Genomic DNA, 14,428 nt, shown 5'->3' with positions numbered 1-14,428 from the left:
AGAGAGAACGAGGGCGAGAGAGAACGAGGGCGAGAGAGAACGAGGGCGAGAGAGAACGAGGGCGAGAGAGAACGAGGGCGAGAGAGAACGAGGGCGAGAGAGAACGAGGGCGAGAGAGAACGAGGGCGAGAGAGAACGAGGGCGAGAGAGAACGAGGGCGAGAGAGAACGAGGGCGAGAGAGAACGAGGGCGAGAGAGAACGAGGGCGAGAGAGAACGAGGGCGAGAGAGAACGAGGGCGAGAGAGAACGAGGGCGAGAGAGAACGAGGGCGAGAGAGAACGAGGGCGAGAGAGAACGAGGGCGAGAGAGAACGAGGGCGAGAGAGAACGAGGGCGAGCGAGAACGAGAGCGAGAGAGAACGAGAGCGAGAGAGAACGAGAACGAGAGCGAGAGCGAGAGAGAACGAGAGCGAGAGCGAGAGAGAACGAGAGCGAGAGCGAGAGCGAGAGAGAACGAGAGCGAGAGCGAGAGCGAGAGCGAGAGCGAGAGAGAACGAGAGCGAGAGAGAGCGAGAGCGAGAGAGAGCGAGAGCGAGAGCGAGAGCGAGAGCGAGAGAGAACGAGAGCGAGAGCGAGAGCGAGAGAGAACGAGAGCGAGAGAGAACGAGAGCGAGAGAGAGCGAGAGCGAGAGCGAGAGCGAGAGCGAGAGCGAGAGCGAGAGCGAGAGCGAGCGAGAGAGAGCGAGAGCGAGAGCGAGAGAGAACGAGAGCGAGAGAGAACGAGAGCGAGAGAGAACGAGAGCGAGAGAGAACGAGAGCGAGAGAGAACGAGAGCGAGAGCGAGAGCGAGAGAGAGCGAGAGCGAGAGAGAGCGAGAGCGAGAGAGAGCGAGAGCGAGAGCGAGAGAGAGAGAGAACGAGGGCGAGAGAGAACGAGGGCGAGAGAGAACGAGGGCGAGAGAGAACGAGGGCGAGAGAGAACGAGGGCGAGAGAGAACGAGGGCGAGAGAGAACGAGGGCGAGAGAGAACGAGGGCGAGAGAGAACGAGGGCGAGAGAGAACGAGGGCGAGAGAGAACGAGGGCGAGAGAGAACGAGGGCGAGAGAGAACGAGGGCGAGAGAGAACGAGGGCGAGAGAGAACGAGGGCGAGAGAGAACGAGGGCGAGAGAGAACGAGGGCGAGAGAGAACGAGGGCGAGAGAGAACGAGGGCGAGAGAGAACGAGAGCGAGAGAGAACGAGAACGAGAGCGAGAGAGAGCGAGAGAGAGCGAGAGAGAGCGAGAGAGAGCGAGAGAGAGCGAGAGAGAGCGAGAGAGAGCGAGAGAGAGCGAGAACGAGAGCGAGAGAGAGAGAACGAGAGCGAGAGAGAGAGAGAACGAGAGCGAGAGAGAGCGAGAGAGAACGAGAGCGAGAGAGAGAACGAGAACGAGAGCGAGAGCGAGAGCGAGAGCGAGAGCGAGAGCGAGAGCGAGAGCGAGAGCGAGAGCGAGAGCGAGAGCGAGAGCGAGAGCGAGAGCGAGAGAGAATGAGAGCGAGAACGAGAGCAAGAGAGAACGAGAGCGAGAACGAGAGCGAGAACGAGAGCGAGAGCGAGAACGAGAGCGAGAGCGAGAGCGAGAGCGAGAGCGAGAGCGAACGAGAGCGAACGAGAGCGAGCGAACGAGAGCGAGCGAACGAGAGCGAGCGAACGAGAGCGAGCGAACGAGAGCGAGAGCGAACGAGAGCGAGAGCGAGAGAGAACGAGAGCGAGAGAGAACGAGAGCGAGAGAGAACGAGAGCGAGAGAGAACGAGAGCGAGAGCGAGAGAGAACGAGAGCGAGAGAGAACGAGAGCGAGAGAGAACGAGAGCGAGCGAGAACGAGAGCGAGAACGAGAGCGAGAGCGAGAGCGAGAGCGAGAGCGAACGAGAGAGAACGAGAGAGAACGAGAGAGAACGAGAGCGAGAGCGAGAGCGAGAGCGAACGAGAGCGAGCGAACGAGAGCGAACGAGAGCGAGCGAACGAGAGCGAACGAGAGCGAGCGAACGAGAGCGAGCGAACGAGAGCGAACGAGAGCGAACGAGAGCGAGCGAACGAGAGCGAACGAGAGCGAGCGAACGAGAGCGAGCGAACGCGAGAGCGAGCGAACGAGAGCGAGAGAGAAGGAGAGCGAGAGAGAAGGAGAGCGAGAGAGAAGGAGAGCGAGAGAGAAGGAGAGCGAGAGCGAGCGAACGAGAGAGAAGGAGAGCGAGAGCGAGCGAACGAGAGAGAAGGAGAGCGAGAACGAAGGAGAGCGAGAACGAAGGAGAGCGAGAACGAAGGAGAGCGAGAACGAAGGAGAGCGAGAACAAAGGAGAGCGAGCGAACAAAGATAATTACAGCACAGAAACAGGCCCTTCGACCCTCCAAGCCTGCGCCGATCCAGATCCTCCAGATGCCCGCGAGAGCGCGCGAACGAGAGCAAGCGAACACACACAAGAGAGAACGAGCGAGAACGAGCGAGCCAAGAGAGAACGAGCGAGAGAGAGCAAATGCGAGAATGAGAAAGAGAGCGAAAACGAGAGAACGAGAGCAAACCAGAGAGACAGAGAGCGAGAGAGAGAGCGAGAGAACGAGAGAAAGCGAGAGAGAACACGAGAGCGAGAGAACGAGAAAGAAAGAGAACGAGAACGAGAAAACGCAAACGAGCGCAAACAAACTCGAGAGCGAGAGAGAACGTGAGCAAGAGCGAGAGCGCGCGAGAGAGAGCGAGAGCGCGCGAGAGAGAGCGCGAGAGCGCGCGAGAGAGAGCGCGAGAGCGCGCGAGAGAGAGAGCGCGAGAGCGCGCGAGAGAGAGAGCGCGAGAGAGCGCGCGAGAGAGAGCGAGAGCGCGCGAGAGAGAGCGCGCGAGAGAGAGCGCGAGAGAGAGAGCGCGAGAGAGAGAGCGCGAGAGAGAGAGCGCGAGAGAGAGAGCGCGAGAGAGAGCGCGAGAGAGAGAGCGCGAGAGAGAGCGCGAGAGAGAAGGAGAGCGCGAGAGAAGGAGAGCGAGAGAGAAGGAGAGCGAGAGAGAAGGAGAGCGAGAGAGAAGGAGAGCGAGAGCGAGCGAACGAGAGAGAAGGAGAGCGAGAGCGAGCGAACGAGAGAGAAGGAGAGCGAGAACGAAGGAGAGCGAGAACGAAGGAGAGCGAGAACGAAGGAGAGCGAGAACAAAGGAGAGCGAGAACAAAGGAGAGCGAGCGAACAAAGATAATTACAGCACAGAAACAGGCCCTTCGACCCTCCAAGCCTGCGCCGATCCAGATCCTCCAGATGCCCGCGAGAGCGCGCGAACGAGAGCAAGCGAACACACACAAGAGAGAACGAGCGAGAACGAGCGAGCCAAGAGAGAACGAGCGAGAGAGAGCAAATGCGAGAATGAGAAAGAGAGCGAAAACGAGAGAACGAGAGCAAACCAGAGAGACAGAGAGCGAGAGAGAGAGCGAGAGAACGAGAGAAAGCGAGAGAGAACACGAGAGCGAGAGAACGAGAAAGAAAGAGAACGAGAACGAGAAAACGCAAACGAGCGCAAACAAACTCGAGAGCGAGAGAGAACGTGAGCAAGAGCGAGAGCGCGCGAGAGAGAGCGAGAGCGCGCGAGAGAGAGCGCGAGAGCGCGCGAGAGAGAGAGCGCGAGAGCGCGCGAGAGAGAGAGCGCGAGAGCGCGCGAGAGAGAGAGCGCGAGAGCGCGCGAGAGAGAGAGCGCGAGAGCGCGCGAGAGAGAGAGCGCGAGAGAGCGCGCGAGAGAGAGCGAGAGCGCGCGAGAGAGAGCGCGCGAGAGAGAGCGCGAGAGAGAGAGCGCGAGAGAGAGAGCGCGAGAGAGAGAGCGCGAGAGAGAGAGCGCGAGAGAGAGAGCGCGAGAGAGAGAGCGCGAGAGAGAGAGCGCGAGAGAGAGCGCGAGAGAGAGAGCGCGAGAGAGAGCGCGAGAGAGAGAGAGCGCGAGAGAGAGAGAGCGCGAGAGAGAGAGAGCGCGAGAGAGAGAGAGCGCGAGAGCGAGAGAGCGAGCGAGAGAGAGCGAGCGCGAGAGAGCGAGAACGCGAGAGCGCGAGAGAGCGAGAGAGCGAGAGCGCGAGAGAGAAAGAACGAGAACGAGAGCAAACCCGGGAGAGCGAGAGAACGGGAGAACGGGAGAGCGAGAGAACGCGAACGAGAGAGAACGAGAACCAGAGTGAGAGAACGAGAGAGAACGAGGAGAGACCGAAGAGAAAACGAGAAAAAATGAGAGACGAGAGCAAGAGAATGAGAGAGAGAGAGAGAGAGAGAGAGAGAGAGAGAGAGAGGACGAGAGAAAATGAGAGAGAATGAGAAAACCAGAGAGAGAGAACGAGAGAGAAAATGAGAGAACGAGAAAACCAGAGAGAGAACGAGAGAGAGAGAGAGAGAGAGAGAGAGAGGAGAATGAGTGAGAGAGAAATGAGCAGAGAACACGAGAGAGAAAAAGGAGAGTGAGTGTGAGAGAAAGGAGAGAACGAGCGAGAGAGAAATGAGGAGAGAATGAGAGAGAGAGAGAACGAGAGAGAGGCGAGACCAAATATAACATTATATAATCTACCATTATGAAATATTATATTTAAGTTGGTTGGATGCTGTAATTCAAAGTCAGGCTTTTGAGATATTTTTAATACTTTTTTTTCTTCTTCCAGGAACCTCTCAATATGTCTAGTGGCTCTCCCCTACTATGTGTTATCTTATCTATAATACAGAACAGTCACTGGACTAATGATCCGGAGACACACGTTCAAATCCCAGCGTGGTAGCAGGGGAATTTAAATTAGTTAATTAAAATAAACCTGCAATAAAAAGCAAGGATCAGTAATGGTAATCATGAAACGACCAGATTGTTGTAAAAACCCATCTGGTTCACTAATGTCCAGTAAAGATGTAAAGTAATAGAAAGTTACAGTCTCCTAGCTTGCAGACAAAAGAACACTCAACCAGCTATTGGGGTAAAACTACTTCTTATGGGTAAGCACCTGGAGGTGGTCAGTGGTTTGTGGAGCAGCGCCTGGAGTGGCTATAAAGGCCAATTCTAGAGTGACAGACTCTTCCACAGGTGCTGCAGATTAAATTGGTTGTCAGGGCTATTACACATTTGGCTCTCGCCTTGCGCTTCTGTCTTTTTTTCCTGTCAACTGCTAGGTCTCTTCGACGCGCCACACTTTAGCCCTGCCAGCTCTGGCGATCACTGGCAACTGACTCCCACGACTTGTGATCAATGCCACAGGACTTCATGTCGCGTTTGCAGATGTCTTTAAAGCAGAGACATGGACGGCCGGTGGGTCTGATACCAGTGACGAGCTCGCTGTACAATGCGTCCTTGGGGATCCTGCCATCTTCCATGGCTCACATGGCCAAGCCATCTCAAATGCCGCTGGCTCAGTAGTGTGTATATGCTGGGGATGTTGGCCGCCTCGAGGACTTCTGTGTTGGAGATACGGTCCTGCCACCTGATGCCAAGGATTCTCCGGAGGCAGCGAAGATGGAATGTATTGAGACGTCGCTCTTGGCTGACGTACGTTGTCCAGGCCTCGCTGCCGTAGAGCAAGGTACTGAGGACACAGGCCTGATACACTCGGACTTTTGTGTTCCGTGTCAGCACGCCATTTTCCCACACTCTCTTTGCCAGTCTGGACATAGCAGTGGAAGCCTTTCCCATGCGCTTGTTGATTTCTGCATCGAGAGACAGATTACTGGTGATAGTTGAGCCTAGGTAGGTGAACTCTTGAACCACTTCCAGAGCATGGTCGCCGATATTGATGGATGGAGCATTTCTGATGTCCTGTCCCATGATGTTCGTTTTCTTGAGACTGATGGTTAGGCCAAATTTGTTGAGGCAGCCGCAATCCTGTCGATGAGTCTCTGCAGACACTCTTCAGTGTGGGATGTTAATGCAGCATCGTCAGAACAAAGAACAATACAGCACAGGAACAGGCCATTCGGCCCTCCAAGCCTGCGCCGATCTTGATGCCTGCCTAAACTAACACCTTCTGCACTTCCGGGGCCCATATCCCTCTATTCCTATCCTATTCATGTATTTGTCAAGATGTCTCTTAAATGTCGCTATCGTATCTGCTTCCACCACCTCCCCTGGCAGCAAGTTCCAGGCACTCACCACCCTCTGTGTAAAAAAAAAACTTGCCTCGCACATCCTCTCTCAACTTAAACCTATGTCCCCTAGTAACTGACTCTTCCACCCTGGGAAAAAGCTTCTGACTATCCACTCTGTCCATGCCGCTCATAACTTTGTAAACATCTATCATGTCGCCCCTCCACCTCCGTCGTTCCAGTGAAAATAATCCAAGTTTATCCAACCTCTCCTCATAGCTAATGCCCTCCAGACCAGGCAACATCCTGGTAAACCTCCTCTGTACCCTCTCCAAAGCCTCCACATCCTTCTGGTAGCATGGCGACCAGAATTGCACGCAATATTCTAAGTGTGGCCTAACTAAGGTTCTGTGCAGCTGCAACATGACTTGCCAATTTTTAAACTCTATGCCCCGACCGATGAAGGCAAGCATGCCGTATGCCATCTTGACTACCTTATCCACCTGCGTTTCCACTTTCAGTGACCTGTGGACCTGTACGCCCAGATCTCTCTGCCTGTCAATACTCCTAAGGGTTCTGCCATTTACTGTATACCTCCCATCTGCATTAGACCTTCCAAAATGTATTACCTCACATTTGTCTGGATTAAACTCCATCTGCCATTTCTCCGCCCAAGTCTCCAACCAATCTATATCCTGCTGTATCCTCTGACAATCCTCATCATTATCCGCAACTCCACCAACCTTTGTGTCGTCCGCAAACTTACTAATCAGACCAGCTACATTTTCCTCCAAATCATTTATATATACTACAAACAGCAAAGAGGAGTTCCCTGATGAGGACCTTCCGTACTTTGGTCTTCGCTCTAAGACGGGCAAGGTTGAACAACCTGCCATCTGATCTTGCGTGGAGGAAAATTCCTTCTTCTGAAGACTTAAATGCATGTGAGAGCAGCAGGGAGAAGAAAATCCCAAACAGTGTAGGTGCGAGAACACAGCCCTGTTTCACACCACTCAGGATTGGAAAGGGGTCTGATGAGGCGCCGCTATGCTGAATTGTGCCTTTCATATTGTCACGGAATGAGGTGATGATACTTAGTAGCTTTGGTGGACATCCGATCTTTGCTAGTAGTCTGAAGAGACCACATCTGCTGACAAGGTCAAAGGCTTTGGTGAGATCAATGAAAGCAATGTAGAGGGGTATCTGTTGTTCGCGGCATTTCTCCTGTAGCTGGCGAAGGGAGAACAGTATGTCAATGGTGGATCTCTCTGCTTGAAAGCCACATTGTGCCTCAGGGTAGACATGCTCAGCCAGCTTCTGGAGCCTGTTTCAAGCGACTCGAGCGAAGACTTTCCCCACTATGCTGAGTAGGGAGATTCCACGGTAGTTGTTGCAGTCACCGCAGTCACCCTTGTTCTTATAGAGGGTGATGATATTGGCATCGCGCATGTCCTGTGGTACTGCTCCCTCGTCCCAGCACAGGCAAAGCAGTTCATGGAGTGCTGAGAGTATAGCAGGCTTGGCACTCTTGATTATTTCAGGGGTAATGCCGTCCTTCCCAGCAGCTTTTCCACTGGCTAGAGAATCAATGGCATTACTGAGTTCCGATTTTGTTGGCTGTTCGTCCAGCTCATCCATGACTGGGCTGCATTGAGGGCGGTCTCAGTGACATTTTCCCTGGAGTACAGTTCTAGGTAGTGCTCCACCTAGCAGTCCATTTGCTTGTGATGGTCAGTGATTGCGTCCCCTGATTAAGACTTGGGGGGTGGGGGGGGGGGGGGCGCAGGTTTCCTGATGGTTGGCCCAAAAGCTCTCTTAATGCCTTCATACATTCCTCTGATGTTTCGGGTGTCGGAGGCCAGCTGAATATGACTGCATAGGTGTTGCCAGTGGTCATTTGCAAGGTAGTCATCTGGCAGGGTAGGGATCCTGAAGAACCAAAACAGCATGGAGTGGGCTTCGCCATCAGAAACTCCTTGCTCAGCATGATAGAGCCACTTTCAAATGGATCGGAACGCATACTGTCCATCCGACTGCTCACCGCCTCTGGTCCAGTACACCTACTCAGCATCTATGCTCCCCACCTGAAGTTCAAGACCAGTTCTACGAGGAACTCCATATCATTAGTAGCATCCCCAATACCGAACATCTGTTCCTGCTGGGGGACTTTAATGCCAGGGTTGGGACCAACCATGACTCATGGCCCTCCTGCCTTGGGCGCTATGGCATTCGAAGGATGAATGAGAATGGACAGAGACTGCTTGGGTTGTGTACCTATCATAACCTCTGCATCACCAACTGGTTCTTTCATACTAAACCCTGCCACCAGGTTTCTTGGAGGCACCCAAGATCATGCCGTTGGCACCAGCTGGACCTCATCGTCACAAGGTGAGCCTCTTTAAACACCGTTCAAATCACACGCAGCTTCCACAGTGCAGACTGCCTCACCGGCCACTACCATCTAGCCCTGGACAGAGATTCACTCACCCAGGCTGAAGTACATTTCTCTACTGCTTCTGGATCTTATGGGTGCAGCAAGGTTAGACTCAAACCAAAGAAGCTCCATCACTCCAAGCAGAAGGGCTGCCCGTGCATCAACACTAGCAGAATTTCTTATCCACAGCTGTTACATAAGTTTCTAAATTCACTTGAAAAAGCCCTTCAAAACACTCCTACAGGGGATGCAGAGACCAAGTAGGCCCACATCAGAGACGCCATCTCTGACTTAGCAATGACCATCTGTGGCAAACGTGTGAAGCGGAATGCAGACTGGCTTCAATCTCACATTGAAGAGCTGGAACCTGTCATAGCCGCTAAGCACATTGCACTGTTGAACTACAAGAAAGCCCCCAGCGAGTTAACATCCGTTGCACTTAAAGCAGCCAGAAGTGCCGCACAAAGAACAGCCAGGCGCTGCGCAAATGACTACTGGGGTAAAACTAAAATATAAAGCAGCACCTCCTTTCTCCTCTGCACCAAATTCACAACTTTTGCACTTGGATTACAAAGCACTCTGTTCCCTGCTTACTCTGTGCTTCAGTGGCAATGCAGAACGGACTTAAATGTTAAGCATATGTACAAACAATTCACTACTGGTGTTAAACCAATGCATACTGGCACAGGTGGAATAACTGGATTGAAAGATTTTGAGATGGCTCCTGGTCAGTCAGTTCCCTAAGGAACTCCTTGATATGCACCCTTTCCTCATCAATTCACTGCCCTTTCTCCCCCAATCTCCTCTATTCCACAGTTTACGTTCCCCTGGCTCTAATAATGGGCGAATTGTAGCCCTAACTACAAGTTAACTGCTGGTTTAAACCCTAACTGCTCATCCCCCGACCATGCCTATTTTCTGCTTTTCTCAGTGAGCTCTGGACCTTTTCTTAAATTTGCCTTCCAAATTCCTGGATTTCTCTGGACATCAAAGCCACGTTTCTGCACTGGACTACACTAAGACTCAGCTGCTCTCTCTCTCTCTCATCCGCTGCCCTGTCACTTAAATTTTAAAGTAACTGATCGGTTTACATTCCTTTCCCCACCTGAGCCTGTGGCTGGTCTACTGCCCCTATTGGTTTTTCAGCTTCAGCTACCATCTAGTCCAGGACAGAGATTCACTAACACAGGCTGAAGTACATTTCTCTACTGCTTCTGGATTTTATGGTGACCTCCAACTTCACCACCCTTTTCTTCTGCTCTGCAATCAATTCTGCACACCTCCTGGATCTTCATCCCTACTGAAATACCTCCATCAGTGCATGCTATAATACCCTACCCTTCAAATAGCTTCTGGACCACAACTGTCTCTGAACGTGGACAACAGTTCGTCGGTGTCCCATGTCAACTCCACCCTACCTATGCCAACTTTATCTCACCATAGGACCTCTGACTTTAACTCAGGACCCCCTCCTATTGTCTCCTCTCGATTTCCCATTTACTACTGGGATATGTGTGTTGCTTCAAACTTGTGAGCCAGACCATCATAATCAAAGCCACTTGTTCACGATTTTCAGGGACACAGAATGTCATCCCCAAGGCACCTGTAAAAAAAAAACTTGGGAAATGTGACATTCCCGAGTGCTAAGCCGAGTTATTCAGTCAAGAATCAATGGTCTGAAGAGGCAGAATTACATAGAACATACAGCACAGAAACAGGCCATTTGGCCCATCCAGTCTATGACAGTTTAATACTTCACTTGAACCTCCTCCCATCCTTCCTCATTAACTCTATCAGCATAACCCTCAATTCCCTTCTCCCTCGTATGCTTATCTAGTTCCTCTTAAATGCATCTCAGCTACTCGCTGTGGTAGCAAGTTCCATATTCTCACCACTCTGAGTAAAGATGTTTCTCCTAAATTCCCTCTTTGATTTCTATCGCAGAATTGCAGAATGCAACCAGAAAGCACTAGTGAAAATCCAGAAGACCATGTAATAAAGATAGTAACTCGATTTATTCAGTTACCATAAACTGTTGGCCCTAATTGGAATCCATTGATAACTTTTGACAGTTAGAAGTGATAACTCTGATGAGATCCGTCTTGATCATCCCATGAAGAAGCTGTAAATTTGATTGGTGTCTTTCTCGCCTCTACTACCACTTTCCCCTTCTGCCAGTGTATTTCTTTAAAATACAGGAGTTTGCTTTATTTCCAAATATACTTACAGTTGTCGGGAGTAAAGGCCTTCATCGATCTCTGCAGAATTTCCATTAGCATCCATGCTCTGCAAATCTGAGGGAAATAAAAACAGATTATTTCAAAGTTGGAATTTAAATTGAACTTACCTTTCTGATGAAGGGAAATAGAAAAGTTGCGTTTATATAGCACCGTCCATGACTAGGAATGACCATTTTGGTCCATTTGGCCGAATGGACTCAATGTCCAGCTCAGGACATCCCAAACCAATGAATTATTTTTTTACAAAAGCAAACTACTTACAAAAGCTGGAAATCTGAAATTAAAACAGGAAATGCTGAATATACTCAGCAAGTCAGGCAACATCTGTAGTGAGACAAACGGAGTTAATGTTTTAGGTCGATGACCTTTCGACAGAACCGAAAAAATTGAGAGGCAACAGATTTTAAGCAAGTACCGAGGCAGGGAAGGTGGCGGGGGCGGTGGGGGGAGGAAAGAACAAAAGGGAAGGTCTGCAATAAGATGAAAGGCAAAAGATAAATGACAAAAGGGATGATGGTGTAAGACTAAAGGGGATGGTAATGGGACAAGAAAAGAAACAAATGACCCATCTAGAGGAAGTGAGAATGGGAATCACAGAATCATTAACAGCTGCTCTCCAAAAAAAAAAATGGGTGCAGTGATCTGAAACTGTTGACCTCAATGTGGAGTCCAGAAGGCTGTAAAGCGTCTAATTGAAAGATGAGGAGCTGTTACTCAAACTTAAGTTGAGCTTCATTGGAACAGTGTAGGAGGCGGAGGATAGAGAGGTCAGGCGGGACTAGGATGGAGAATTAAAATGGCAGGCGAATGGAAGGTCAGGGTCATATTTGTGGACTGAACAGAGGTGTTCAGCAAAACAGTCACCCAATCAACTATTGGTCTCCCCAATGTAGAGGAGACTGTATTGTGAGCAGCGAATACTGTATACTAATTTTATTTTTTACCCTGACTCTGGGCTTTTGCGTGTTTCCTGCAGCCCCTCCCCCTTTGCTGCTATGTTTTCAGTCTGCTAGACTTCACGCTCTGGACTTGCCTCCCTAAACCTCTCCACCTCCCTCTCCTTTAAGACCTTCCTTAAAACTCATCTCTTTAACCCAGCTTTTGGCCACCCATACTAATATCTCCTTCTTAGGTTCAATGCCTGTTTTGGTCTGATTACATCTGTATAAAGAGCCTTGGGACACTGTTCTATGTTAAAAGGAACAATATGCTTCTAAGTTGTTGTTGTACATCTTGTTACAACTGCGTGGGACCCTTTCCAACACAGCAACAGTAATGTATGTTTGTTCCTAATTTCCTTATAGTTGTGCTTTAGACCAGGAAATAAATCCCTTATTTGCATCCAATGTAATTAATTGAAGAGAGAAGGTGCATGCAGAAAATAAAGGGTTTTTCATTTATTATAAGGCATCAACTATGGCTCAATAGGTAGCACTCTCACCTTGAGTCAGAAGGTTCACATCCTAGTTACAAACATAAGCACATAATCTAGGCTGACACTCTCGTGCAGTGCTGAGGGAGTGCTGCAATGTCAGAGGCACGGTCTTTCGGATGCGACATTGAATTGGGGCCCCGTCTTCCCTCTTAGGTGGATGTGAAGGTCCCCAAGACACTGTTGTGTATTGCTGTTGTATGGCCTGATCTCTTGTAGGGCAAAAAGCCTTTTGATATAACTTTTAAACTTGACATTCAACCAGCATGCTTGGGAAGCTAGAAAACAGCACTGATGGAACAACACACTTGTCTGACAGTTTTGAAATTAAACTTGTTGATCTTGATAAGCTGAGACACGAAAACAGTTATTAATCGAGAGAAACAACAGAGATAATACAGGTCAGCGAGAGACAGTAGTGCTTTAGTTTATGAAGACTTGAACCTAGATAAGGTGAAATACGGTGTTCTAACAACATACAAGGGTCTTTTTCTGGAAAATTGATACAAGGGGTTTCACATCATGGAAGATTACTGGAGAAAGTGAAAGGAAGATAGACAACTTTCTGGATTCGAATTATGGTTTAAACAAAGTGACAAATACAATTGGATATTGTGCTCTTAAAAAGAAGCTTCATAGGATGGTGTGGCCTGTCAATACAGTAAACTAACCCTATCTTCTGAAAAAGGGCATAAATGGTTGAACACATCAGAGATCTTTACTGCAGGAGAAAGAGGCCAGCGCTGCAGTCAAGGGATTGAGATTTCACGGAGAAGGAACCCAACTGATCACCGGGAAGAGAACTTACAATAAACGGGAACGCCCACTTCGGGTGATTGTGCGACGTAACATAATTGAACATTCTATTGCTAGATATTGTTGAAACATTTACTTGCCGTGAGTTGAGCAACATTGTTGAAGCATTCATTTGCTGGGACTAAAGTAACAAAGCAGCTGTTTTTATTATTTTCTTTCTTCTTTTCTCAACCTTTTCTCTAATCATTTTCTGTAACCATTTTAATTTTCCTGTAATCATTTCAAATCTGTGACCTTTTAAAATCTCTAATCATCGGTACAAATAAACTAACACTATTAACTGTAACAAGCTTTTGAGTGAGTGATCAATTTGTTCTCTGGTAATTTGCAGCTCAAAACAAGCTAAAATTTGGGTTGTTTTCAGATCTTATACCCTTGACTGCAATTTGGATCATTTTCTGGTTTATACAGAAGTGTTTCATGTCTTTAATCCACTACAACAGTAGTTTTCAAACTTTTCTGTGAAGGGGGAACCAGCTGGAAATGTTGTCAAACTCCTGGGAATTCCCCAAAAATACTCACACACCCTTGGGAATCCCCTGTCCTGACTTCAAACTTCAGTTACCCAAGTGAAAATAGAGGCTTGTAGAGGGGTAAGGCTGGGGGAGTGGAAGGGGGAAGAGACTGGGGAAAGGCAGGGGTGAGTAATAAAGAAGGTTTCCTAATCTGGCCAATATTTATCCCTCAACCAACATCACTATAACAAATTCTGGTCATTATCACATTGTTGTTTTTGGGAGCTTGCTGTGTGCAAATTAGCTGCCTTCTTGAATACAACTTGCTGGGTCATTTCAGATGGCAGTTAAGAGACAACAACATTACTGTGGGTCTGGGAGTCACATATAGGCCAGACCGGGTAAGGATGGCAGATTTCCTTCTCTAAATGAAATGAGAGAACCAGATGGGTTTTTTTTTAAAATGATAATCTGGTAGTTTCATAGTCACCCTTACTGACAGCATCTTTTTATTCCAGATTAATTTAATTAATTGGATTTAAATTTTCCAGCTGCTATGGCTGGATTTGAACTCATGGCCCTGGATGGTTAATCCAGAGGTCTGGATTACTAATCCAATAACATAACCACTGTATCCACTTACACCTCAACTCAACAATACCCTACTTGAGATTGGCTAAAGCAGCAGAGAGCACAGCTTGAACTCGAGATTTTCCAAGTTCCACATTCAGAGTCACGCTGCCCCCCATTATAGAATCAGAGAGTAATTACGGCACAGAAGGAGGCCATTCAGCCCATTGAGTCCATGCCAGCTCACTGTGGAGCAACCAGTCAGTCCTATTTCCCCATTCTATCCTTGTAGCCCTGAAAGTTTATTTCCTTCAAGTATTCATTCAATTTCCTTTTGAAATCATTGATTGTCTCTGTTTCCACCATCCTTGTAGGCAGCGAGTTCCAGGTCATTATCACTCGCTGCGTAAATAAGATCTTCCTCACATCCCAAATAATAAATCATAACCGGTCATCAGTGCTGTGTTTATTTCAAATACAGAATTCAAAGATGCCGACTTAAT

At 49.1% G+C, this 14,428-nt stretch overlaps 1 protein-coding gene and 1 pseudogene across 3 annotated transcripts in view; one reads left to right on the top strand and one right to left on the bottom strand.

Annotated features, from left to right (window-relative positions):
• LOC137380227 (ubiquitin-like modifier-activating enzyme 1) overlaps positions 1-14,428 on the bottom strand; it is a 360,351-nt gene that overhangs the window by 341,880 nt on the left and 4,043 nt on the right. For all 3 annotated transcript variants that reach the window (XM_068052057.1, XM_068052058.1, XM_068052059.1), the window contains exon 2: positions 10,640-10,706. In XM_068052057.1, coding sequence (XP_067908158.1) covers positions 10,640-10,695 — 56 coding nt within the window. In that variant the 5' untranslated portion in view covers positions 10,696-10,706. The remainder of the gene's footprint in view (positions 1-10,639; positions 10,707-14,428) is intronic.
• LOC137380437 (RNA-binding protein 25-like) lies at positions 763-10,408 on the top strand (annotated as a pseudogene).

The sequence above is a fragment of the Heterodontus francisci genome, chromosome 19 (assembly GCF_036365525.1).
Source record: "Heterodontus francisci isolate sHetFra1 chromosome 19, sHetFra1.hap1, whole genome shotgun sequence".
Lineage (NCBI taxonomy): Eukaryota > Metazoa > Chordata > Chondrichthyes > Heterodontiformes > Heterodontidae > Heterodontus > Heterodontus francisci.
The sequence above is the reverse complement of the archived record's forward strand: the minus strand, read 5'-3'. Positions and strand labels throughout refer to the sequence as shown.